Source organism: Emydura macquarii, unplaced genomic scaffold (assembly GCF_026122565.2).
Source record: "Emydura macquarii macquarii isolate MOO-44397 ecotype Brisbane River unplaced genomic scaffold, CSIRO-AGI_Emac_v2 contig_561, whole genome shotgun sequence".
Lineage (NCBI taxonomy): Eukaryota > Metazoa > Chordata > Testudines > Chelidae > Emydura > Emydura macquarii.
The window spans coordinates 15,458,566-15,483,302 of record NW_027130698.1 but is presented as its reverse complement, the minus strand read 5'-3'; the positions used below and the strand labels follow the sequence as shown (position 1 = coordinate 15,483,302).

General features: G+C 48.4%; 1 protein-coding gene across 3 annotated transcripts in view; it reads left to right on the top strand.

Moving 5' to 3' along the window:
* Positions 1 to 24,528, top strand: part of FBXO31 (F-box protein 31) — a 37,734-nt gene extending 13,206 nt beyond the window's left edge. For all 3 annotated transcript variants that reach the window (XM_067540212.1, XM_067540211.1, XM_067540213.1), the window contains 7 exons: positions 6,024 to 6,100; positions 8,049 to 8,216; positions 9,057 to 9,131; positions 10,852 to 10,961; positions 14,633 to 14,786; positions 15,934 to 16,301; positions 17,016 to 24,528. In XM_067540212.1, the coding sequence (XP_067396313.1) occupies positions 6,024 to 6,100; positions 8,049 to 8,216; positions 9,057 to 9,131; positions 10,852 to 10,961; positions 14,633 to 14,786; positions 15,934 to 16,301; positions 17,016 to 17,238 (1,175 nt within the window). In that variant the 3' untranslated portion in view covers positions 17,239 to 24,528. The remainder of the gene's footprint in view (positions 1 to 6,023; positions 6,101 to 8,048; positions 8,217 to 9,056; positions 9,132 to 10,851; positions 10,962 to 14,632; positions 14,787 to 15,933; positions 16,302 to 17,015) is intronic.
* Positions 24,529 to 24,737: the final 209 nt, after the last annotated feature.

The window sequence follows — 24,737 nt, the reverse complement described above, 5'->3', positions numbered from 1 at the left end:
TAGTACTCGCCCTTCCTGTGAAGTGCTTTGAGTTAGGCTTCAATTCAGTTTATCATTAGGGAGAGGAGGAAGAGCAGCTCGCATTGCTCTTGAGACCAACTTCATCCAGCCCCAGAAATGACACTAACAGGCTCAAGAGAGACTCATCCAGAGGGGAACCTCTTTGCCCACACCCAAGAAAAAGTTAACCAGTAACACCCATGTTCCTAGCCTCCTCTAACTGTGGTCAGTTCTGCGACTTCTCTGTAGATTTCTCTGCTCTGTCTGTAGTCTCCTCTCCCACCTAATTACCAGAGAGATCACTGGACTGGAGTAGCCGAGGAATCACTGCTGGAGGCATGTCAGTTGCAAAGAGGGGAATCCTTTCTTGCTCCTTCCCCTCCATCCTCAAAATAACAAGCACTGTGGAGTTCAAGATTTTTATTTAATCTTAACAAAAGGAAGTATCAGAAGCACTTAAGAGAGGCCATACTGGGTCAGACCAATGGTCCATCTAGCCCAGAGCCAGATGCCTCAGAGGGAATGAACCGAACAGGGCAATTATCAAGTGACTCATCCCTTGTTGTCCAGTCCCAGCTTCTAGCAGTCAGAGGTTTAGGGACACCCAGAGCACAGGGTTGCATCTCTGACCAACTTGGCTAATAGCCAAGGATGGACCTAGCCTCCTCCTGTAGGGAGCGATCCTGAAATGTAAGCTCGATGGAATGTGAACTCTGCCAGTCTGTGAATGAGCACGGGGTCTCAGCTCATTTACATCCCGAAAATCTGAACCTTGTTAGGAATCAAATTTCTGCTAGAAAGCCCCGTGACTTACTGCTCATGGGACCTTTAAACTCAAGTTTCCTTGTTTGCATGTAGCTTCCTAAAAATACCGAGTGACCCTGGGGTAATCAGCCATGGTTCACTCACACACAATCAATTAGGGATCACCTTTATCTTGGTGCCTTCTAGTGCAGCTGGCAGTCCAAATGTGATCCTGAGTTCTGTGTTACAGTTAGGCTTGTAAAGATTAGTATTTGCTAGATAAATGTTGATCTGCCATACACATGCAAACTGATGACAAACATGTCCATTGATGATGATAGAAATTTACAGATGGGCAAAGTAAGAAAAATGTTGCTTGAGAATTTATTAGTTTGACCTGACAATTTGCGTTTTTAACCTTTAGGGTAACTTTCTGAATCTCAATGTCTCTTGTCATGATTGTCCTAATTAAATAATGATTGTCTTGACCCTCCTCATAATTTCCTGTGACTGTGAAAATTTAACTTGATGAAAAATCCTTAATACCCATAATTTTGCACAGCTGTGAATTTAAATTGATAAAAATAAAAAAGCTTAAAACTATTAACAGTCAAAATTGGAAAAAAACAAAAAACAAAACCCTAAATTTTGCCAGGACCATTTAGTCCACCACCACCTTTGCTTTTAATGGGGACCGGGCTCAGATACCATGGTGAGGGTTGCAGTATGAGAACCTGAACAGACCTACGGAGACTGGCTCCTGTTTGCATACCCAGACTTGATCTGAATGACGTGATCTTTGTCATTTTATGCAAATCAAGTGCCATCCTTGTGCTGTTGGGAAACCACAAATGCGGCCTTTAGTGTTGCAAAATTTGGGAGTCCCTGTACAATCCTCTGCTCTGATAGCACACTTCCCAATAGGCCAGAATGCCCTCCCACCCCCTGCATGGTGAACAGCTATGAAGAGAGCAGTTCTCCATAGGATTTCAGGACTTGTGATGCACATCCCCACGTAACTCTCACCACTGTTAATGTCTCAGGGGAAGAACAGCAAGGCCCTAGGGTCTAAAGCTGTCTGTTCTGTCAGGAGCACGGTGGGACTTTGATATAATTAATGAACTCGAAGGAGATGAACCAGTTTTGCTTGGTACTTGGGGGTAGGTATAAAGCCAGCTCTGGTGTCTGTCTGGGGATGATAGCATGGTTACTTTGCAGAGAGGGTAATGCAGGATGTACTAACTCACTGATGCTTGGGATTGTGGTTTCCTGGCATGTGCTAATGTGTGGTGTGGACGGTATGGACTCACCTGCACTGAAGTGCTAAAGGAGGTCATTGGGTTTCAGCCAAAGAGGGTTTAAAGCAACCCTTGAGTTGATCAAGATGAGCTAGGGTGAGTGACATAGCCTGGCAAATCAGGGACCGTTCCATAACAGGAACCAGTGGCAATCATGTCTCAGTTGATCCTTTTGATGCACCCACCAGTCCAGTTCTCCACCTGGAAGGACGTGAAACAGGGATGCCAAGCTGCCCAGCAGGAATCAGAATTGCTTTACTGATTTATTGAATAACTGATATAATGAGTGTGTTGTTTTCAGCAGTTCTGACATTGCGTTTTGTGCGGTTTCCCCAATGGTGAACTTCTTGGTAGTTCCCTGACCATCCCAAATTACAGACATCTGATGCCTGTTTCCTCTGTAGGTGAGCCTTAAAGAAGTGCAGACACAGCTGCGAAGGGTCATTGATTTAAGCTTCCTTTCATTTATTCCCAACTCCCCTGGAGTTCTCAGTGAAATCTGCAGTAGCTAGTATTTGGGTTTCAAGTGATCAGGCAGTAGAAGCCAGATGCTGGTGAAGAAAGAATATTTACTTAACATTCATGGCATCTGAAACTGTTCCCATCCCCTTCTGAGGAATATCCCCAGCATTATAACAACATTGCTGTGCTGTTCTCCGTGGCGTGTCCCTGCTGTGTAGCTCTCGCTTGGTTGAATTGCATTGGATTGGCTCGGTAACGTTACCTGTATTTCTCCTGTCTGACCATAGCTGGATAACACTCATATTGGAGGTTGCCTCCTAAGGGAGTCAGGGAACTGTGCACTCATAGCCTCCTTCTCTCCCCCTTGTCCAAGTGAATATGATCCCTTTTCCAAATGGCCTCCCATCTGATGGCTGCCTGGAGGTCATATGCATGGTGAGTCCCGGTGCGTTTCCAGCAGCTGCATCCTTGGGGTTGTCTATATGAGGGAATAGCTGTCACGGTTTAAACTTAACACCCCAGCTCACTTCACAAGAACTTCCCTGAGTAGACAAGCCCTCTGTCACAGACATCACCGCAGTTGGCACTGATTGGCTCCCTTGTCGGGTACCTGAGTGAGCGGCTGAGACTGGACATGTCCATCACCTTCCTGGAGATAGCCTTTCCAGCATGCATTGGGGCCAGCAAAACTGCCTCTCGCTCAGGACAATCAGAAGGAAATCCCCACACAGATCCCCTGAGTGGGGGCCTATATCCCAAAGGGACCCCTTCTTGGGGAGCATCTCCATCTCCCCCACCTCTTTGGAGGTGCAAAGAGAGGGGAACCCGTTGGGAAGGTGAGAGGTGTGCTGCTTCCATCCAGAATCAGGAGAGAACCAGCAGGCTTGTGCCTGGTCTCCCCCATCTGTTGGACTCAGAGCCGTAACTAACCAGGTCTTGAGTGCAGGGAATTTGCCTGCTGAGCTGACTGGAGCACTGCTGCAGGGGGCGCTTTGCCCCTCGCCCTGGGGATAATCTGAAATGAAGCCCTCGGGTAGGAAGCCCAAAGGTTAGCGCTTTCCCAGAGACTTCCTCTAAAAGAAACCGCTCCCCCCTGAGATGCAGAACATCCACTGTCACCTCAGACACCTTGTCTGCTTCCAAAAGGCTTTGTTAGCAAGTGCCAGGGAGGGGTCGGCGGGGGGACTGCAGTTAGTTTTCAATGCTGCTCAGCTTGCAGGTTCTGTCTGGGAACAGTCTATTCCCAGTCCATTGATTAGGTTTGTTTTCTGGCTCTGAAAAGCTGTTAAAAAGCCATTCACGTGACTGGAGAGAGAAGAGCATCTAAGCCTCTGACTTCTCGGTTAGATTTGCCTGCCTGTGGACAGCTGAACGGATTTTATCCAAGTTCAAGGGTGATTTGTGTCACACTCACTGACCTGGTTGTTGGTATGACTCAGCTACTTTCCTTAAGCAAACATGGCCTTCCATGAACTAAGCTGTAGCTGGCTGATTACCCAGAAGCTGAGTTTATGAACCCTATTCAGTACCAGCCCCTCCTCTTTTGAACAGGCACTTTCTTATTTAGAAGTCTGGCCTTAAGACAAGATTGCCATTAACGCTGAGGAGGGTTCTAATGGAAGAGCTTCTCCTCCGCTAGTTCAGGGCTGTGTCCAGGTCCAATAGCTTAATGTCAGGTTTTCAGTTCTCCTCTTAAAGAAGAGCATGTTTTTATCAACCGTGTACACAAACCGGGTAGAAGAGGCAGCTAGCGGTGGGTGGGGCTTCTTGTTTGTTAAATGGTATTTGCATAGTAACTGCACATAGACTCAATTTTGTAATCTGATCTATTTTGTATCCTTCATGCAGTTTGCTATTTGCATTTCGCTCCATGGGCTGAGTGAAATTGGGCCAGTCATTCCTACTTCTTGTTTCTTCTCCGTGTCACGGTCCAGTTCTTCCCTAGTGTGGGGCTGGTTGGGATTTAAACAGTCCTCAGCAGTGTCCCCAAATACGGCACTTTGCTTTGGTATTTATATAATGAACATATTCCCATTTAGTCCTGTACGCTAACATGTACACTTTGGACTTGGATTCCCTCCAGCTCAGTTCTGGCATAGTTAAAGTAAAGTAATAGCCCTAGAAACTTCCAAGATGGGAGTGTGACTTGAAAGCCTGCTGGCTTGTTACCCAAGGGAAGCAAGAAGATCCGTTTCTTCTCTCCCTTCCCACCAAAGCCTCTTGAGCTGTGCAGTTAAATAAGCAGAGCGGCAGACTGCAAACCGACCTTAGTGCCCTGTGAAGACTCCGATGTGTAGCAAGCTTTTTGCAAAAAACTGATCTTGGATTATATTCATAGTCATAGATTCTGAAGCCAGGAAGGACCACTGTGGTAGTCTAGTCTGACCTCCTGTGTAACACAGGCCACAGGATCTCCCAAAAATAATTCCTAGAGCAGATCTTTTAGAAAAACATTGAATCTTGATTTAAAATATTGTCAGCAAGGGAGAATCCACCACAACCATTGGTGATTGTTCCAATGGTTAATTACGGTCATATAAAAATTTCCTCTCTGAATTTGTGTAGCTTCAGCTTCCAGCCGTTGGGTTGTGTTAGACCTTTCTCTGCTAGACTGAGGAGCCCATTATTAAACATTTGTTCCCCATGTAGATACTTACAGACAGTGATCAAGTCCCCCCACCCCGTTAACCTTCTTTGTTAAACTGAATGGATTGAGCTCCTTGAGTCTGTCCCTATAAAGCATGTTTTCTAATCCCTTAATCAGTCTTTCCAAGGTCTTCTGTATATGTTGAATCTGTAATGACCCCCAATGTCTGGACGCTGCGCTCAGGACCTCTGTGGTGTGTTTGTGCTGCCAATTGCCATCTTAGCAGCTGAATCCCATGAAGATCAGGTGCTCAAGTCTAGGCAGGGGGTTAAATCTGTCTGTTAGGACAAGAAGGGAATGTTCTCTTAAAGCGAATACTGTCTGCTTTCCCTGCTTTCCCCTGTTTGTATTTTTCCAATCTCCTATTCCCCCCCATTCACGCCTGTATGAAATCTGAGCTGTCTGGTTTTGAGAACAGCTTGCTTGAGGTTGAGGGACATGGCTAGCCTGCCACTTGTAGGCTCCACGCCGTGCATGTAATGTCTAAATGTGAGGATCTTCTGATGGAAGGTTACTTGCTAGTGGGGTCCTTGGACCTCTGCTTTCGTAAATCCTTGAAAAAATAGCTCTTGCCACTGTGTCGTGAGGAATGGAGTTTGTTTGCAGTGGGCTTCATGTGACCCTTCTTAAAAATTACTGCTTGTACCAAGCCTTCAGAATTGGCCCCTCTCACTGGGATTGGGAGAACTGGGATTCTCTCCTCTCCCAGTCCTGCGCTGCCGCCCGCCCGCCTCCCCCCCCGCAGTAAGGACCCTGTTTGAGGTGGTGTCAGTCAACAATCTGTGCAACTTAATGGCAGCTGTCTCCTTGCCCCTCAAATCCCTCTCATTGCGTTGGTTGTGAAATGTCTTGCTCTCTCTCCGATTCCCTAGTGCTGCACCGATACCGACACATCTTGGGACTATGGCAGCCGGACATTGGGCCGTACGGGGGATTGCTGAACGTGGTGGTGAGTAGAGATGTCCCAGAGGTTTGTTGCGTCAGCAACCATCCATTTCATACAAGCTTTTAAATCTTTTACGCGTCTGCCTTGGGCAGAAGTTGGCGTTCGCTGCGTAGCATTAGGAAGGGTTTGGTAGAGAGTGTTCATATACAGGTTGCTTGACTGCTAAACCTCAGTAGCGAGGAAATGGGAGTCGGAAGCTGCTGGCCAGGTCCTTTCCCTCTCTGCGTTTCACGGTTGTCACCCTCTCAGTTGTCACTCTGCACTTCCCTGGTTGACATTCAGTGCAACCCCGTTGAGTTCAGTTGAGAAGCACGAGGTGCATGTGGGGGCATGACTTGATCCATCTGTCTCTTTCTGCTCCTAATTCCTGTGGTGGGCATGCATGTCTGTCCCCATGTACGTGCTGTATATACGCTAGTCTCAGGCATGGCGTTAGCTGGCCAGTTTTGAGTCCCTCTGTAATCTTTACCTGCAGCAGAGCGTTCGCTGAATATGCATTTCGCAACTTTGCTGCACCTTCTTCATAAGCTCGTCGTCGCAGTATGTGACGCGCTTACCTGTATCGTGAGTGGTCCCTGAAGACTGGTACATCAGACCTACTGATACTGACGAGGGGCCTGATCCAAAGCCACTGAATTCAATGGGACTCTTTCCCCTGACTTCAGTGAGCTTTGGATTAGGCCATACTTAGACCAAGTCTAGATGAGCAGAAGAGCTGCAGACTGTCATTTGCCTCTCTGGATTTAGGATTCTTGGGATTACTCTGAGAGGCTGAGGAAAGAGGCTTGCCTGATGTCCTCTGATATCCTCTGACACTTCTGCACCAAGACTCCTGGGTTGGTGGGTTTAACGCACTCAGCCCACTGAGTCTATTAACCTTTGACCTCTGGGAGATGAGACCAACCCAAGGTTCTCTTGTAGAAATGTGTGTTCCAGGGCCTGGTATCCAGGGCGTCTGGCTGCAGCAGTGTGCCCGTGCCAGAGCTCCAGGAGCAGTGTGCAGAACAAGACAATTATGGAGCGATCCACCCCCATCTCTCACTCGTCGCCTCTGGCAGTCAGATGTTTACAGTTGTCCTGAGCATGGGGCTGCATCCCTGACCATCCTGATCAATAGCTATTGATGGACCTATCCTCCATGAACTTTGATGGACCTATCCTCCATAGAACTTCTGTGGTTCTATGAACTTACCCACTTCTTTTTGGAACCCAGTTATAGGGTTTTTTGCCATCACTACTTCTCCTGGCAGTGGGTTCCACCTGTTAGTTGTGCGGGTTAGTTGTTCAATACTATTAGCTCGTGAAGCGAGACTGTGGTGCCGACCTCCCCTTGTGTCTTTGGGAGAACTCTCCATTACAGGATATTTGTTCTCCATAGCTACTTCACCTTTATGGGGGTGAGGATTCGATTAGGTTTGCAGGAAAAGGGGTGGGAAGAAGGGCTGGCTCTTTCACGCTGCTTAGCAGGTGAAGGGGATCATTGCTTTCCTTACCGGCGGTGAGTAATAGAGCACAACAATTCGTCATCCAAAAGCCCCGGATAATTATGGAGACTAGAACCTCTCCCTGTAAGAGACTTGCTGGGAACATGAGCTCATCTCGAACCAATTAGAGCTGGACTAGCTGGGGCGTAATCTCGCTCTCCAGAGCCCAATGCGTATCTGGCACCAAGCCGCTTGCAGTAATAGACGTGAATGCTTATCCCATGAAAGACAGTATAGAGAGATCTTCTCGCCCTCATGGAGGAGGCACTGTGTCTGGTTGGCCTGTGATCTGGTCACTGGAAAGCAGCTGTCTAGCTCCGGAAATGTATCCGACCGTTGAGAACAGCTCTTCAGTGCCCTGGGAAAAACCCCCTTCCTCCCTAACTGGAGAGGTTCTGGAGTTGAGGCAACGGCTGCTGCCAGGGGAGCATTGACTGATTCCATTTGCTTCTCCCACCTCTTCACAGGTAGATGGCTTGTTTATCATTGGCTGGATGTACTTGCCCCCTCATGACCCTCACGTGGATGACCCAATGAGGTTCAAACCCCTGTTCCGGATTCACCTAATGGAGAGGAAATGTGCAACAGTCGAGTGCATGTACGGCCACAAGGGGCCTCACAATGGCCATATCCAGGTGAGCTCCACCCTGCGCTCCCTTCCCCTCCCCCCACACAGGTGAGACTGGCTGCTTATCCTGGGCACCGGGTGCTGAGGAAGAGTTTGGATTCCCTGGGCCTGTAGCTAATTGTACCCAATGGCAGAGTGTGAAGTCTCTACCGTGATGAGTCACGTGCCAGGCTTTACTTGCGGAGATGTCCTTGTGGCCTGCTCTGTGCATCTGCTTAATTGGCTTTGCTTTAGTGACTGCAAGGGATCATTTAGGCTGTCTCCTGGTCCGTTCTGATCTCTGGGCTGATAGCACCTCGAGGCCTTGCCGCCTGGCCTGCCTTCACTTGGCACCCCTGCACTGGAAAGGGTGGATCAGCCAGCGTGGGGGCTGGGGAATCAAGGGACGAGGTGTATAAAGATGGTCCCATGCACTCACATGTCCAGGTGTGCACAGTGACCCCTCATCCCATGCCGGTGCCTTGGGGAGGATACTTGGATAGTCCATGGGGTAGGTGGGATGTTTAAGGAGCAGACTCTAGGGAGATCTTCCTTGGAACAAGAGGCTCAAATGCAGAAGGCCGCTTGAAACGGGGATCCTCTAGTGGAATGACACCCACTAGTTGCCTTTCCCCCGAGCATGGGGCTGCTGCACAGAGAGGCCAAAGCACTTGGTCTCCTTTATCTCTAGCGGTCGCTCGTTGAGCCCAGCTGGCTCATCAGTGTGGCCAGGAGGGCTTGGCGGATTGAGTAAATCTTGCCGTCCAGCGTGTTGTGTTCGGATGCTGTTGGAAGCAGCCTTTTTTACGTCGCTACATCGGTCTGCTTGTCACTTGAGTTCACCATCTCCCCTCCTCAATAACCGCAGATCGTAAAGAAGGACGAGTTCTCCACGAAGTGCAACCAGACAGATCACCATCGAATGTCAGGAGGAAGACAAGAGGTAAAAGCATCCCTTCCAGCCCAGCTGGAAAGAGTCTGTCACTTGTATATCTGTCTGCGTAGACTGGGATTAACTCACTTCTTTCATAAGGCACAGCAGGGGGGTAGCGTCACTGTCCGGTCCCACATCTTTGTGATCTGTGTGGTTGTGATGGGAGCTTGGGTACAACACCTAAGGCGCCAACTTGCATTGGGGGGAAAAAAAACAACTAACTTGTAGTTTGAATTTGCCAATGGTAAAACTTGCAGCTGACCACATTTATCCCCCTCCGGCTGATGCAGGGAGATGGTCAGGTAGAGGCTGCACTTGGCCCTTAGGCTGCCCCTGGAAGATCATCACTCATCGATTTGTGTTGTGCATCGCAGGAGCCAAAGGAGCCTCTCTTGCCGCTGGGTAAGACCTGGCTCCTGACTGCAGTTCATGGAACCAGCTCAGCAACCCTCAGCTCCCCGCTGACTTCTCAGCATGTGGCGAGATTTGGCCCATGGTGTCCTTGTTCTTCCTATGCCATGTCAGGCCCCTCATGTTGCGTTTCGGCAGCCCAGTCCGGAAAAAGGCAAGCAGCCTTTGCACTTTCCACAGCATTCCCGGGGTGCTGAGAGCTGTGTGAAGCCGGGCCAGTCTCAGACAGGCACGATATTAAACATCAACCGTGCTTGCAGGCCTCGTTTTCTTATAATTATGGTAAGTGGGGCTCCTTTTACTGCCTATCTGCTGAGGTGAGAGATTAAAACCTTGGTTATTGGTGCAGGAGTAATAGGAATTACTGCAGCTCTGCCCAGGCAGGCAGATCGCTGAGTATAAAGAGCTACTCTGTCAAGAGGAAAACACAGAGGTGTCCTGAGAGAGCTTCTGTGTTAGCAGCTGAGCAGTGCAGTGATGCTCATGGCTGAGATGTCCAGTTAAGAATCCATCTAGTTAAAATCTGACTCTGAGTTCTCAACTGTTCCATCTGTGAGGCTAAAAAACACACTCCCCCCACCCTCCATGGTTTCCCAGTAGAGGACTGATATGTTGTAGAGGTAAGATTTTGGTGAATTCTGTAGCAGGTGAGTAATGTGTGCACAGGCCTTTGGAAATAGTGTGTTGGATGTGTATGAGAGAGAGCATTGTAACTGGAGGTTCTGTAGTTAGCAGATCAAGAATGCAGGTTCAGAAGATCACTTGAGAGCATCCTCACTGAAGATAACTCACCTTAAAGTAGTAGCTTTTCAGAGATTGGTCCGAGCTGATGTTGACACTTTAGTGGAGGTTTTTCCAAAGCTCCTAATGGATTTAGGAGCACAAATACTACAAGTCAGTGGAATTTATGTTCCTCGATCCTTCAGTGTTTTTGGCACTTTCCCCTTGATTATGTTCAATATGCCACATAGCGTGACCCAGGGGACGGGGTGCAGGACCGAGACAACAAGGAGTTGGGTCCCATTCCCAGTCTGACAAGTCGCTTCCACTTTGTGCCTCGGTACCTTTGTCATTAAAATGGGGATAGTGGTCCGGCTCCCCTTTCGAGAAGCGCTGTGAGGGCTGTGAATACCACCTGTATAAAGTGGTAGGTGTGTTTGTTTCAGCAGCCAGCACATGGGATCTCCTCGCTGACCGTCTGCGTGAATTCCGTTGCATGGCCGAGAGTGACTCTGTGCAGCGGAAGCACCGTGACAATTACAAATGGTCTGCTAATGGCTCGTTGGTTTTACATGCCTCTCCTCTGTGTGCGCTGCAGGAATTCCGGACGTGGCTGAGGGAAGAATGGGGCCGGACTCTGGAGGATATCTTCCATGAGCACATGCAAGAGCTCATCTTGATGAAGTTCATCTACACCAGCCAATACGAGTAAGGGAACCAGCTCTTTCCTAGACATCCGGGTTGAGGGCATCTGAACTTCGCCCAGTACACTGCTGTTGTTGGATCATTCTTCCTAATTAACTGATAATGTTGTTGCCACGTGTGAATGGATCTTTTCCTTCCACAGACTCCTGTTTTAGGGGCTGCTGCTGTGTTTGTGGAGAGGGTGGTATTTTCTGCACAGAATAGTCCTCATCCATTATCAGGATCATGGCGGTGCCCCAGGACCTTAATTTGGATCAGGCCAATAAGCATAGTGAAAGATAAGGTGCTGCAAGGGACACAGTGATAAGCCACATGGTTACTCAGAACTGTTGTGTGCCCAGTAGATGGCTTTGGGTCATTGAATTGTGTGCAATCTTAAAATTACACGATCCTCCCCACCGCGTCAAGGTGCAATCCCCAGCACAGGATTCGATGAATGGCTTTGAAAGACGCTCATTAAAACACCAGGCAAAGGTATTCGCCCTTGTAACTGGGGACCTGAATGTGAAAGCTGGAGCTGTGAACTCTCATAAAGAAGTAGTGGGAAACAATGGTCTGGGTTTACAAAAGGAGAGAGGAAGGCGTTGAGTTGAATTCTGCTGTTCCAATCACGTGGTCGTTACAAATACCATCTTCACCCAACACCCTAGTCACATGCTTGGAAGTCATCTGATGGTATGGCCAAGAGCCCAAGTTGACTATGTAATGATGCAGCAATGAAGGAGATTGAGTATTGGTGCTGACTACCAGAGGACATGGGGTTTGTAAGGCTTATAGGGATCCCTTGGGTCTGGGATCTACATACTAGTTTGCCAAAAGTGTCGTGTAAAGTCTCTACTGAAAGCCTTTTTCACACTGGCCGTCATTATCATTGCGAAATGTGTGTGCGGATAATACGTAAGGGGTGTGTGTGCGTGCATGTAGACTGGAAATCGTGTTTTTAAGGTCTGTGGGTTGGAGCCAGCCACCAAAAGTGGATAAACAAGTTTGTTTCAGGCAGAAGATGTTTATCAGTCTGTCTACATGTATATTGAGTATTGTATGCTTCATTGTGAAGTATTTACAGGGGATATTTACAGTCTGAGCGAAATGCTAATCAAGTGATTGCAAGGTCTCCAGGGGAAATTACCAAAAGGAAAATACAAGTGGGGTTATCCTGTTTGCAAGTGAAAAGAATGGATTTTTCAGGCTCTAACTGTAGGTAAAGAGACTCAGTCTGCATCTTTCACCTAGGAAGTAAGTTGGCTGTGGGCTTGTTTCAGGAAAAAAGGATCACAGCCAGGAGAAACGCTGGGAGAAAAATTTGGGTAAGATTAATTTCATTAGTATGGCATCCTGTGTAGGACTGTGAGCCAGTGAGAGTTTTGCTGCCACTAAGCTGTGTCAGTCCCTGACACACCGGTTTGTCTGCCTTGCCAGCCAACTTTTCAAGATGCCGCTAGTCCAAACCTTGCCATGCAGGTCACAAGCAGTGTCCCTGGTTCCCTGGGAGATGTCTTTCTGCAGTGTCCTGTCCCTCTTGCTGGACACTCAGAAATTATTAGGTTTGTTGCTTCCAAAGAGAGAGAGCACATATCAGCCTGTTAGGTTCACTGAAGACTCGCATTTCACTTTAATGCACAGCACTGAGACAGTTTGGTAATAACACAAGAGCAGACATTTAAGTTATACTAAGCAAGAGAAAAAGACAGGTCTAGTTACAGACAACACAAAATAAAGCATGCTTTCTAGTGACTAACGCTTAATCCTAGCAAGTTACAATCTTGGCCTAACAGTTTTCATACCACATCAAGTTACCAGCATCTCTAGCCTTCCAGGTGAGGGGACCCAATGTTCACAGAATCAAATGGCGCCGTTCCCTAACTGATGGAGAATGCACATGTCTAATTACTCCCTTTACATTACCCAAAGTCCACTGTGTCTGCCTCAACAGCCAGGAAAACTTCCTGGGGTGCAGACTCTGTACCCCCATGTTCTTACTAAGCTGCTGCTTGTTGGCTTTGATTACCATCCATGTAAAGAAACTTTCATTGTCAGACAGAGGGATCCACATCCCTTTGTCTGGGGTAGGCTCCATGTATGCACTGGCTCCCAAACGCATTTTAAGAACATATTTCCAGCACACATCCGCACTGCTCCTTGTGCACAACCTGTACACACAGCACACAATGATTTCTGGGACCAGCGTGTCACCAGTTTGGGTGATAGCTTGCATGACACCTTTTAGACACACTATGGATTTCAGCAGACCACATGCGGGTGATAGCGACTGGTTTTCCACTGGACAGAGTGTGAGGCGAGGGTGTATTCCATCCCAAGCCTTTTCAGCATGGATGCAGAATTTGTTATGAGACAAGCCCTGGAAGGTTTTGACAAAGTGGATTGAGTTGGGATTTCCATAGGTGGACACCTCTGAACCAACCTCAGATAGAAGACACCATGCTCTTTGCTACAGCCACTGAGGGAATGCAACAGATGTTGGAGTCTGTTTTTAACATGGGTTATCCGTGAATGAGATGAAAACAAGTTGCATGCACATTGATGTGATTAACAAAAAATGGAATGCACATGGACAGCGTGATTGAGTTAAGTTGGAGAGACGCTAGATGAATTAAACTATCTGGGGTCATGCATGTCCAATCAAGGAGGCTGTTCCAAAGAAATTGGAAATCAATGAGGAATGGCTCATCAGCAATGGCCCCTCTCACACAAGTTTGGAAAAGCCATGGCGTCTCAGTGTACAAAGGTTCAACTGGTGAAAAGCTTGATTTTCTCAATAGCAACCTATATGGATGTGAATCATGGGAAACTAATGCTGCTGACAGGAAGAAAATGGAAGTTTTTGAGATGTGGTGCTGATGAAGAATCTTGCATATCTTCTGGAGGGAAAACACAAATGCTTATGATATAAATACCACTGGAGAGAAGGAGACCCTCCTCTTGGAAATCAACAGGCATAGACTTACGTACTCAGTTACATCAGGTTCAGAGATTAAAATAACCCTGAGAAAAATATCATGGAAGGAATGGTCTTGGATCGTCATGTAGGGGACAACCAGTGAGGAGATGGAAAGAGGACGTGCAGCGGCTGCTGAGGGTTCAAAGCTGGGGATAGTTTGAGAAGCTGTCATAAGGTCTGCTCTGATGTCCCCTATATTCAGACATGAATAAATGTATTTTATTGAATTTTAAAATGGGGTGAATATCAATGATCCCAACGGCATTCTTTAGCAGGAAATATACTTTATGCTGCACTAGACACAAATTACAGTCCCAGCTCCTAAGAATTTAGCTTTTAAAATGACCTTTATTTCGAGTTGCTCTCAGAAGTTAATTGCTTTAACTGATATTTAAATGGGCTGCACTCTCCTTTGATTTCAGAGTTGCCACACATACAGGTGCATTGACATGCTGTGGGCTAGGTACAAGCACATCCTTTGCGGATTGACAGATCTCTTTGCCAAGCGGACTCTTTGGGGGTCGGGGGAGGTGGGATGCGTTATGCCAAATCTCGAGCACTTGCTGGCGTTTTAAAAAGCAAAGATCTTGCCCCGACTGTTAAAGAACCTCTTTGGAAGAGTCAAGGCAGGCAAGGGGAGTGGATGATAGCCTAAGTTCCTGGTGAAGAATTAATGTGTTGTTCTCTTGTAAACTGACTAGCTTCTGTTCCACAGCAACTGCTTGACGTACCGACGCATCTACCTCCCTCCTAGCAGCCCTGACGACCTCTTAAAGCCAGGTCTCTTCAAGGGAACGTACGGGAGCCACGGCCTTGAGATTGTCATGCTGAGTTTTCATGGGAAGAAAGCCAAAGGAACTAAAATAACTGTGAGTGTTTGATCTGGTCTCCCCAGACCTACCTGCCGGGTTCCAACTGCCTTGGAATCAGGATAGTAAATTACAGCATTTCACTCTCTCCCTCATGTCAGGGATCTGTGTGACAGAGGTGATCACTTGGGGTAGGGAAAGGATGGTCCAGTGGTTAGAGCACAAGCCTAGGACTTGGGAGATCTGTGTTCAATTCCCTGCTCAGCCAGACAGCCTGTGTGACTGACCTTGGATAAATCACTAAGTCCAAGATTCTCAAAAGTATTTAGGCTCCTAATTTCCATTGATTTCTGGGGGATTTAGGAGCTTAAATAGGCATTGCACTGTCTGTGCCTCAGTCCCTCATCAGTAAAATGGGGATAATAGCAGTGGGATGCTGTGAGGCTGAATATGTTAACGCTTGTAAGGCGCTGTGGTGATGCAGCCAGATCAGTAACACAGAGAAAGGTTCTTTGTCGCAGCAGAACCAATTTATCTGGGTGGTTGGTGGGAACAGGTTCATTGTCAGGGAGGAGCATGTACAATCTCCTGCGGGATACTCAGTAGCCTGGCTGTTCTCTGCCTTTGGGGAAATGCCATCTGAGGCAGATTAAACTCCAGTGCATGATTTTTCCAGAATCCTGGGCCACTATCCATCTTGTCATCTGCCTTCACAGCAGCTAAATCCCGCCCTGCAGAATTTCCACCTGCCTGTGGAATGCTTTCAATCCAAACTACCTTCCCTCTTCCAATTCATTCTGTGTGAGCATCTGGGAGGGTGCTTCACAGAGACAATTACCTGTATCTGAGATGCCCCCTAGCAGCCATGCACTGAGACCACGCTGATAAACTCTCTTCCTTTCCCCTGGGGGGAGTGGTCATGAATAAAAGCAGGTCTACCCTGCCCCTGCCCATGTCACCAGGCCCACCTGTTCCAATAAAGTCTCCGTTCACAGGCTGGGCCTCGGTGCCTTATCTCAGGCGCAGGGGGTGATGTCTGCAGCTCTGGTGCATGTGGCACTGGGATTTGGGTGGGACCGTTTAATTGACAAGCAGGGGAGAAAACGTGTTAGCCAACTGCCGTGGAGCAGGCAGGGGTGCAGGGCTCTGAGCTGGTGGCGTGAGCTCTGGTCTGAAATATGGTTTCTTTCTTGTTGCCGGTCTACAGGGAGATCCCAATATCCCAGCTGGCCAGCAGACGGTGGAGATCGACCTGGCGCACCCCATCCAGCTCCCTGACATCGAGAACCTGCGCAACTTCAATGAGCTCTCCCGCATCGTGCTGGAGGTGCAGGAGCAGGTGCGCCGGGAGCAGCGGCAGCAGGAGGAGGAGGAAGGGCAGGAGGAAGAGGCGGGCCACACCCAGCCAGGCGACTCGCAGCAAGCGGAGCAGCCTGCATGCAGGGACGACGCTGAGGACACTGAGGCTGCGGGGGCAGTGGCAGCCCAGGAGACGGCACCGGCCTCGCAGCCCTTCGTGCTGCCCGTGGGAGTCATATCCAGGAACGAGGATTACCCCCGAACCTGCCGCATGTGGTAAATGACAGTAGCTGATCAGCCTTTCCCAGTCACCCTGGCCCCATGCAAGCAGCTGTGACCTCCTGCTCCGGAAGGAGGCCCCATTATTGGCTCTGCTTCCTCAGCCCCTCCCCTGCCCGGGTGGGACATCCAGCTGACCCCGGGGCGAAAATAAAGGGTCTAAAACCTCCCAAAGCCTTTGTGAACTTGAAACCCAAAGCCTGTGTTGTGATCTTCACTCCCGCCCCACCTCTTACCAGTATTCCCTTCCCCTAGGGCTCCACCTAGTGCACTCTTGTTTGCTCACTTTATCTCCTGGCAGATAAGGAGCAGGTGGTTTATATCCCTGTCTTGCCTCCCCTGCAGATTCTGCCCCCATCGTGGCTTGGGACATGATCCCGCTTGTATTTTACCTTGAGGGTTTTGTTTTTCTATGCGCCACTTGCCCCTTTTCTCCCTGTTTCTCAGAATCTAGCTCAGTCCTACCTATGCATCACACCTGCGTCCCGAGACCACGGGAACACGCTGCCCTTTCCCACTGACTGCTTCACGGCTTGTGCCCTTGGGGCTCAATCCTGCAAGGTGCTCAGCCCCCTGGATGAATGGGAGCTGTGGGCATGCAGAGCACCTGGCATGACTGGGCCCCTTCGTCTTCCGAAAGCAGGGACGGCAATGATGCAGTCGGAGGCTTTTTCACATTGTTCTTTTCCCTGCTTCTCTCCCTCTCTGTAGCTTTTATGGCACAGGGCTCATTGCCGGACACGGCTTCACCAGCCCCGAGCGAACACCGGGCATCTTCATTCTCTTCGACGACGATCGCTTCGGCTTCATCTGGCTGGAACTGAAATCCTTCAGCCTCTACAGTAGGGTCAGAGTCTCTTTCCAGAATGCCGAGGCGCCGTCCCGAGAGGCCTTCGATGAAATGCTCAAAAACATTCAGTCGATGACGACTTGACGGGCAGCCCCTGGTGGGCAGAGGAGGGATTGCGAAGAAGGCTTCTGTTCCCTGCCAAGGACAGGACCCCTGCCCGTGGTACCTCTGAACAAAAGCATGCACTTTTCAATAAGGCCTTTTTGCCAAAATCTACACACCCCTGTTAGAATATAAACAAAATCCCCACAGTGCTTTCTGTATAGTCTGTGACACAGCTCTGTGTAGTGGAGGGAAACCTGCACAGGAGGCAAACGAGCACGCTCACATCCTTTTAAAAATGCATCGGAGCAAAAGTACTCAGAGGCCAGTGTTGAGGAACATGTAAATAATCAATATAGTGGAGATATAATATATATACCTGTGCTCTGCTCTAGCTGTTGGCACACCCCTGCAGAAGGCAGGATAGTGTCATTTTAAATCTTTCCTGCACACCGGCCCAATCTAAATAATTTGAAGACTTGATCGCCTCCCCCGATCTCCCCCCCAAAAACAAACAAACAAACCTCTCTCACCCCCTCTGGTAAATTTGCTGCCAATTTATTGCGTGGCTCAAAAATGACTAATGTACCTTTCGTCTCCCCTGCCCCCAGGGGACCTTCCTCATAAGGCAGCCTTGATGGAAAAACGGACCTGAGTTAGCTCTGCCCTTGGTTTGGGACTCAAAGTGGGAATCAAACGAGAGGGGATTTCTGCTGCAAACATCTCCATAGGTCCCCTCGGGCTGCCTTCCAAAGCTCGCTGCCCCCACCGTCCTCTTGGACTCTAACAGAATCTGACCAGCGTCTAAGGGGGAATCATCTCTCTCTATAGGTCCCCAATATGGCACTCAAAACCAGTTCAGATTGGAGGATAGTCTTCTGCAGTTTTAACTCCATTTTAAGTGGATTTTTAAAAAAGACTTTTAAAGTTCTCGTTTTAAAGAACTAAAAAAAACTCTAAATATGGTGAACTACTGACCTTCACCTCTGCACGCTCACTGGATGGCAGCTGCTGTGAATTGTAATTTCTGGCCAGGCCAGTGCCCGTGACGTGGTATTCTTGTCTCAAATTGCCCCCTGTGCAGTGTAAAGGAAGCAGTTAGGAATTCTCATGGTGCTGAGATTCATTCGGGTACCGCCCATCGGCTTTTCTGACGCTTCATGGGGAATGTTTCGTTTATTGGTCGGGGGTCCCTGCAGACTTCTGTCTCTGGCTTCCCCTGTCTCTGTGTTGCAGGGTTCTTGTATTCCTCCTTTCCCTACCTAACACTGATTTCTCTTCTAGTGCCATCGCCTCACCCTAAATCATGATCACTGCTGCTATCCTAGAAAGCTTTTGCTCTTAATTTCCCATAGCTACCCTTAACATAGCCATCTGAGCGCTGCCGGAAGGTGCAGGTAGGTGGGAAGGGAAGGAGCCCGGAATTCCAACCAACATCTCCTACCTGGCAATGCTCCGCTTCTAAAGCAAATGAGCGACTTGCTCCGGAGACCCATTAAAGTGAATGGTGCAGTAGGTGACTGAAGTGAGGTTGTGATCAGGTCACACGTCTCTTGTCCACTGCATCACAAGTTTTCCAGCCATTTTATTCTCATTAGCCTTGGGTAGGAGAAGATGCAGGAATCCCCAACCGTCCAAAGAAAAAGGAGTTGAGGTGTAACAGGTCAAGGGAATTGCCTTCCCTTTCCAGTTTCCTCCATCTCTTTGCCCTGAGCTTGGGAACGGGGGGTGGGAGAACCCCAGGAGTGATGCAGATGACGGATAACACTGTGCCTTTCTAACATCTCTCCTGCCGTTTATTATTTGTCAGCTGTTTGGGGGGATGCTTCTTGAACAGCTTCTTTTGGGGGCAGATTGTATGTGGGGGGAGGTGTTATAAGGAAAGGCCCGACTCCCAAGTGCAATCTGTGTCCTTTGTCCCAATCTCTTTTGGAGAAGAGGAAGATTGTTAAAGATTGCGCCTCTTTCAACCCCCCTCAGGATGCCCCCATCAGCAGGAGGACTCCTTGTCTAATAAGTCCCCCCCACTTTCCATCTCTGACCCTCCAGACCTCAGTGCATAAGCAGTTACACATGTGCTGCTTTCATGGGCGAGACTAGATGATTGGCTGATTTCACTGATAACAGGAAATTTACTCCCTTGTGTTGCAGTTTCATTGCTACTGCTGCTACTTCAGCCTTCACGCCGTTCCCTTCCGGAGCTGCATGTGAACAGCGTTGTCCCTGGAGACTCAGTGCAGCAGGTTGTGTCACTCACGGGATAAATCCCTAGTGTTTCATATCAAGTTACACGAATGTGTGGCTCAGAAAGCAGTTCTGGGCGCTTCTTTCCCTTCCTACCTGATTGCCACTAGCGTGAAACATACCGAGGTGTACATCGGAGCGAGTGGGCCGCTGGAGTATTAGTAGCGTTCGGTTGGATAAGCTATACAAACGAGGCAGGCTTAATGTAGCTCTTTAGGTGTGGGTGAGGCGGTGCGCCTATTTCTACCCCAGCAGGAGGAGAATTAGCTTTCATCTCATGCCATTGCTAAGGCCTCAGAATGCTGGCAGGGTGTTCTTTCTCTGGTCATCGGTGCGTGGACACGGGATTGAGCTCAGGCTAAAACCAGGCTCCTCAGCCTGAGCTCTGAATTTCCTTTTCGTTCTTTAAATTGAATGCTCAGAGCTGCATCTGTGCCGCAACCTCCCCCTCCCCCCCCCCCCAAAACCGTGGCTGTTGCCGGTGCAGCTGTGCAGGCTAATTGGATGTCAGGTGTGAGTGGCCCCTGAAGCTTCTGAGCAGCCGTTTTCAGATATCATTTCAAATGCAAAAGTATGTCCGAAACTGCCCTAATTTACATATGCAAATAAACAATCTGGCCCTTAAAGATTGATTGAGTCTCCTGAATTGTTTTTACAGGAGCACTTCAAAATGAACCTGCCTTTAATGCAGTACGGACACTTGACCTGAGAGACTCACAACTCCCTCGGGGTTGTTACCGTCAATCCTGTAAATACAAACGCAGACTCTTACCTTGGCTTGCTGGCGGGTCTCAGAGCAGCACAAATCCCACCTGGGTTACATACCCAGCTGGGGGGATTGTGTCAAGGTAACATGTGCACTAAGATTCATTAAAATGATGATGGGCGTCACGACTGCTGTTCAGACAGCGCCATCTTTCTGAGTCTGGGGAATAGGAGGCCCTGCTTTTGTAACCGGGTGGTCCCAGGACGGCACACAGTGGAAGACGGGAGCTTTTCACACAGTGCTGAACGTAGGCTTGATGCCCTTGTAGTAGGTTGTCAGAGCATGCCCAGCAGTGGCTGATCTCCAGACTGGACAATGCCTCCACTCGGAGCATGTCTCTACATAAATAGTTGAATGGCGGCTTTAGAGTTCTTCCAGAGGTGCCCTTTGAACTCGAGCTGTGCCTGGCCAGATGGCTAGCCCCTAGCGAGATGGGCCGCCAGTGGGAGGGCCGTGCAGAGACCTGGATGTGCTGCAGCAGCTTTTCAGAGCCTGCCCTACCTTTCTGGACACTCCCCTTATTTAGAAGGCGCCTGACTAGCCGAAGTGTCAGAATGTACCAGTCCCAGTTACAGGCCAAACTGCTCTGGTTTTTATTCTCTTGTTAGAGAATAGTCAGTCAATCTAATCCGGGTGAATGCTTTTTAAAAAAGCCCCTCAAGTTTCTGTGGCATTGCAGAAGTGAATTCCCTGTAATCCGGCCCTGTGTGAAAGGAAATTTGGCAGAGGTCTGAAGCTATGAAAATGGACACTACACCTCTGGGAAGACCAGCCTTCTACACACACTGTGTATGGGGTCCTTCGTACCAAGGTGTATCCATGTTTTGCAGGGAAAGGTAGAATAAAGAAAATCTGCTTTCAAGAGTTTGACTTGAGCTTTCACAGAGTCAGGATGCAGAAGGGCACAGTGAGGAGTGGCACTTTGTAGGTTAAAGAAAAAAAAAATCAGGTTCAGCGGTGCAATCTCATTGGGGGGGTGGTAATTTTAAGCAATGTCTTGCCAGTCATGGAGCAATCTGATCATAGACTAACTTCTGCTCCCATGAGTGTGTGCACAAGTAATCCAGTGTCAGAGGTACATCCTAGCTGTACTAATTCATGCAGGCTGTCACATGCTCTGGAGGATGAGGTTTTATATCGTATATCCTGCCAGCTTCCAGAGCCCTAGCAATGTCAACTCAGTAGCATTTTCAGTGACTTAGCAAGATTTTTTTTTTTTCCTGGAGAACACCATTTATTGCAAAGAGGGCCCGGAAAGATTCTCAGCTTGTGTGAAATTGGAGTGTGGGAAGCCACAATGAGCATGACTGTTGCACCTGGCAGACTAAGTTTCTCTAGGGAGAACTTTATGCAGTGGAGTCCCCCCACCCCCACTTTCAGGAGAGGCTGGCGACCCCAGGGTTGGCAAAACTGACGTGTGACCAGTCGCGTAGTCATGGGTAAGTGGAGTTTACCCACTTCTCATGTGGGGATACAGAGGTCAGTTCAGGTTAGTTACCATACGCCACTGTGTGTAATGATGCAGCAGCACCAGGGTGCAGCAGTTTGTACCGCTGGTGCATCTGAAGCAAACAGGATAGATGTCGATCTGGAGCTCTCTTCAGAATGAGAACCGACCCCATGAGAGCCCTCCTTTTGTACTGCTGCTCTGTCGTGTCGATCAGCTGAAGTTGCTGGCGCAAGCCTTTGCCATGACCTGAAGCTCTGTGCTCAGATGGGGACCCATCCAAAGCCCGTGGGAGTCACTGGAAAGACTCCCGTTGACTTCAGGGGGTTTTGGATCAGGCCAGGAGGCTTGTGGGATTGGGCCCTATGAGCAGTTTTAGAAGCCTCTACCAACCCTCTGCTTCGCCCGTGGGGAACTTGTATAAAAGCAGGGTCGGCTGGGGTGGCAGGTAACACATGAGGGCTCCTCAGGGGTGTCTGACTCTGCGGCGGAAGAAGCGTGCGCCTGTTGTGTGTTCATACGGGGCCTGGCACAGTGGGATGCTGTTCCAGGGCTGGAGCACCTGGATACTGTGGCAGCACTGGTAAATCAGCTGTGCCGCAGTTGGCCTGGTGAAAGTGGGAGTGCAGAAGCATGTGGTTGCAGGGAGGCGTTTTCTTTAATTGCCCGTGTAGCATTTGTGCGTTCCAAGCGTGTGGAATCCTGGCTCTTGGCGGTGCCAGGTTACTGGGCCCTTCTTGTGGATTAGTGGAAGAATTGTCGCTGGACGGGGGTGGCACTGTTTGCAGGCTCAGTGTGTGTCTGGGGTGAAGACGCTTGTCCTTAGGAGGAGCAGTTGCTTGCAGGGGAAGGGTCTGCCGGTCTGAGCTGGCCCTGGGCGAGGAGCTGTGTGATGGAGTTTGCATCTTCTAGGGTGCGACAGAGTTCCCACCTCTTTGGGGGCATCTCCGTTTCCAGTGTTCATGCACTGTCCCGTGAGTGCTTATATGGAAGCACCGGTTAGAGGAGGCTGAGATGAAGATTTAAGATGTCCTGGTGCCCTGTGTCTTCTCTGTAACAATGGGAAGCCTCTGGGGAAAGCACACCTGTGCACGGACAGGAAATAGACTCCGGCTGGTTAACCTGTTGGTCTGGGGAGGCTCTGCCGGCAATAGCATCAAGGAATGCATAAACCAAACTCATGCCATCTGCACTGCAACCTAACCTAGGAGCTACCGAGCAAACCAGGGCTCAGCGTCCTGTAACAGGTGTTTGCATGTAACAGGTGTTCGCACTCACAGGACGCAACATGAACACTGCCAGAGATGCCCACAAAGCAGCTGGAAACTCTTTCTCACCCTTGAAGACTTTCCTGAATGTGCGTTTATTTCTAGCTCAGCATTCCATCGAGCAAACAGCTTCAACTGTTTGTGTATTGGGTTCAGAGACTGCACTTTTAACTTCTTAAAATACTTAGGTAGCACCTTATCAGCAAGTGTGGAGATGGAAACTTCATAGATCCTCTAACCACCAGTAGAATGTCCATGAGGTAGGCTTGAATTTTTTTTTTTTGCTATAAACAAACTGCTGGTGACCGAACAAGACTCTCCATCGGTACAGAAGGTTTTTGGCAGTCCAGATAGACTTGTGAAATTCTGTGTACTTAGGGAGAATGGAAATGTACAGTTTTGGGTATCCACTTCCCCTGCGGTTGCTGTCTTTCTAATAGCGTGGCTGCAGTTATTTTGGCATAAGGTCTGAAGGGAAGTGATGCACTCCCTAGGAAACGATAATTGGGAGAGAAGGTAACTTTGTAGAAGTCTTGCTTTGGAGAAGAACACTGCTGGAGAAAAATGAAACAGACTTGATGTTTACTGTTACTGGATGGCTTTTTTAATTTAAAACTAATCATTGAACATAATGCAGGCACTGGCTTCACGTGTTGAAACCGGGCTGTATGATCTCAGATTGCTAACTTAGAAGATAATATATAATTGTGTGTGTATAGATGGCGACTCATGTGGCCAGACTTCTTTCACTGTGGCCGGCTGCCAAGGGATTGCATGTCTGGCGTTGTGGTCCAGGACAGACAAGCAATGGAACACACAGGATACTTGTGATCAGTCTGTGGAATGAAAGAATGAACTAACTTGCGTAAATGTGGGTGCCACTGATTTTTTTTGTGCAAAATTAAAATGTGTAATTGTGTGTGGTTTTTTTGTTTGGGTTGCACTGTAGTTTTCAATCTTCAAGGTGGGAAAAAAAGCACTCAGATTAGTTGTGTTCATTTGCTTTATCAAAGCAACATGCCTTTTACTTGTTGCTTTTTTCCCTTCCTTCCCTTAAATAGTTTCCCCCTATTCCTGTGTGTATCGTTCACTAGCCAGTTTAATATGGCAGAGACTACAGTTTCCACTGGGCCTTTCAGAGTGAGGTTCATATCTCGTGTAAATACCATTGTCTTCCTAAGTGTTTGTAAAGTGCCATATGCATCCTACTGTACCATAGAAATAACACGCCAGCTACCGGTCTTCTACAAATGGTAGCAGAGAGGGAGAAAGGTGAACTTTTTCTGAATGCCGCTTGATCCTCCCTTTCAGGCACTTAAACCTTTTAATACCACAAACATGAATGTGGAAAATCAAAACCATAGTTTAAACAATGCACCTGCCCCAGTTTGTCCTTTGTGGGGGGATTTTTTGCCTCTGCTTGTATTTGGTTTGGGGAGGAAAGGGAAAAGACAGTAGTAATTTTTCAGTGCTTGCCCACTGCATCCCAGGTGTCATGTAGAAAGCTGTGTGAACAAAGTGTGTGTGTGTGTGTGACTTTTACACCTGATCATGATTACCCAAGGAGCCTTTTCCAATTTAAAATAATAAAAATGAAAGTTTTGTGACCTTAGTCTTGTCTGTTTTTTTCCCATAGAAATGTGACTGTTAACTTTCAGACCTTTAAATGTGGTGAATGTGTGTTCTATCCCAATATATGAATTTCCCTTGGGCTCAGATGAGAGATGAATGAGTTGATGCAAGAGGAGCAGTAAAACGTGTATAGTTTTAAAGCCTACATTTTCAAGAGTAACTAGTGATTTTTGGGGTGCCCAGC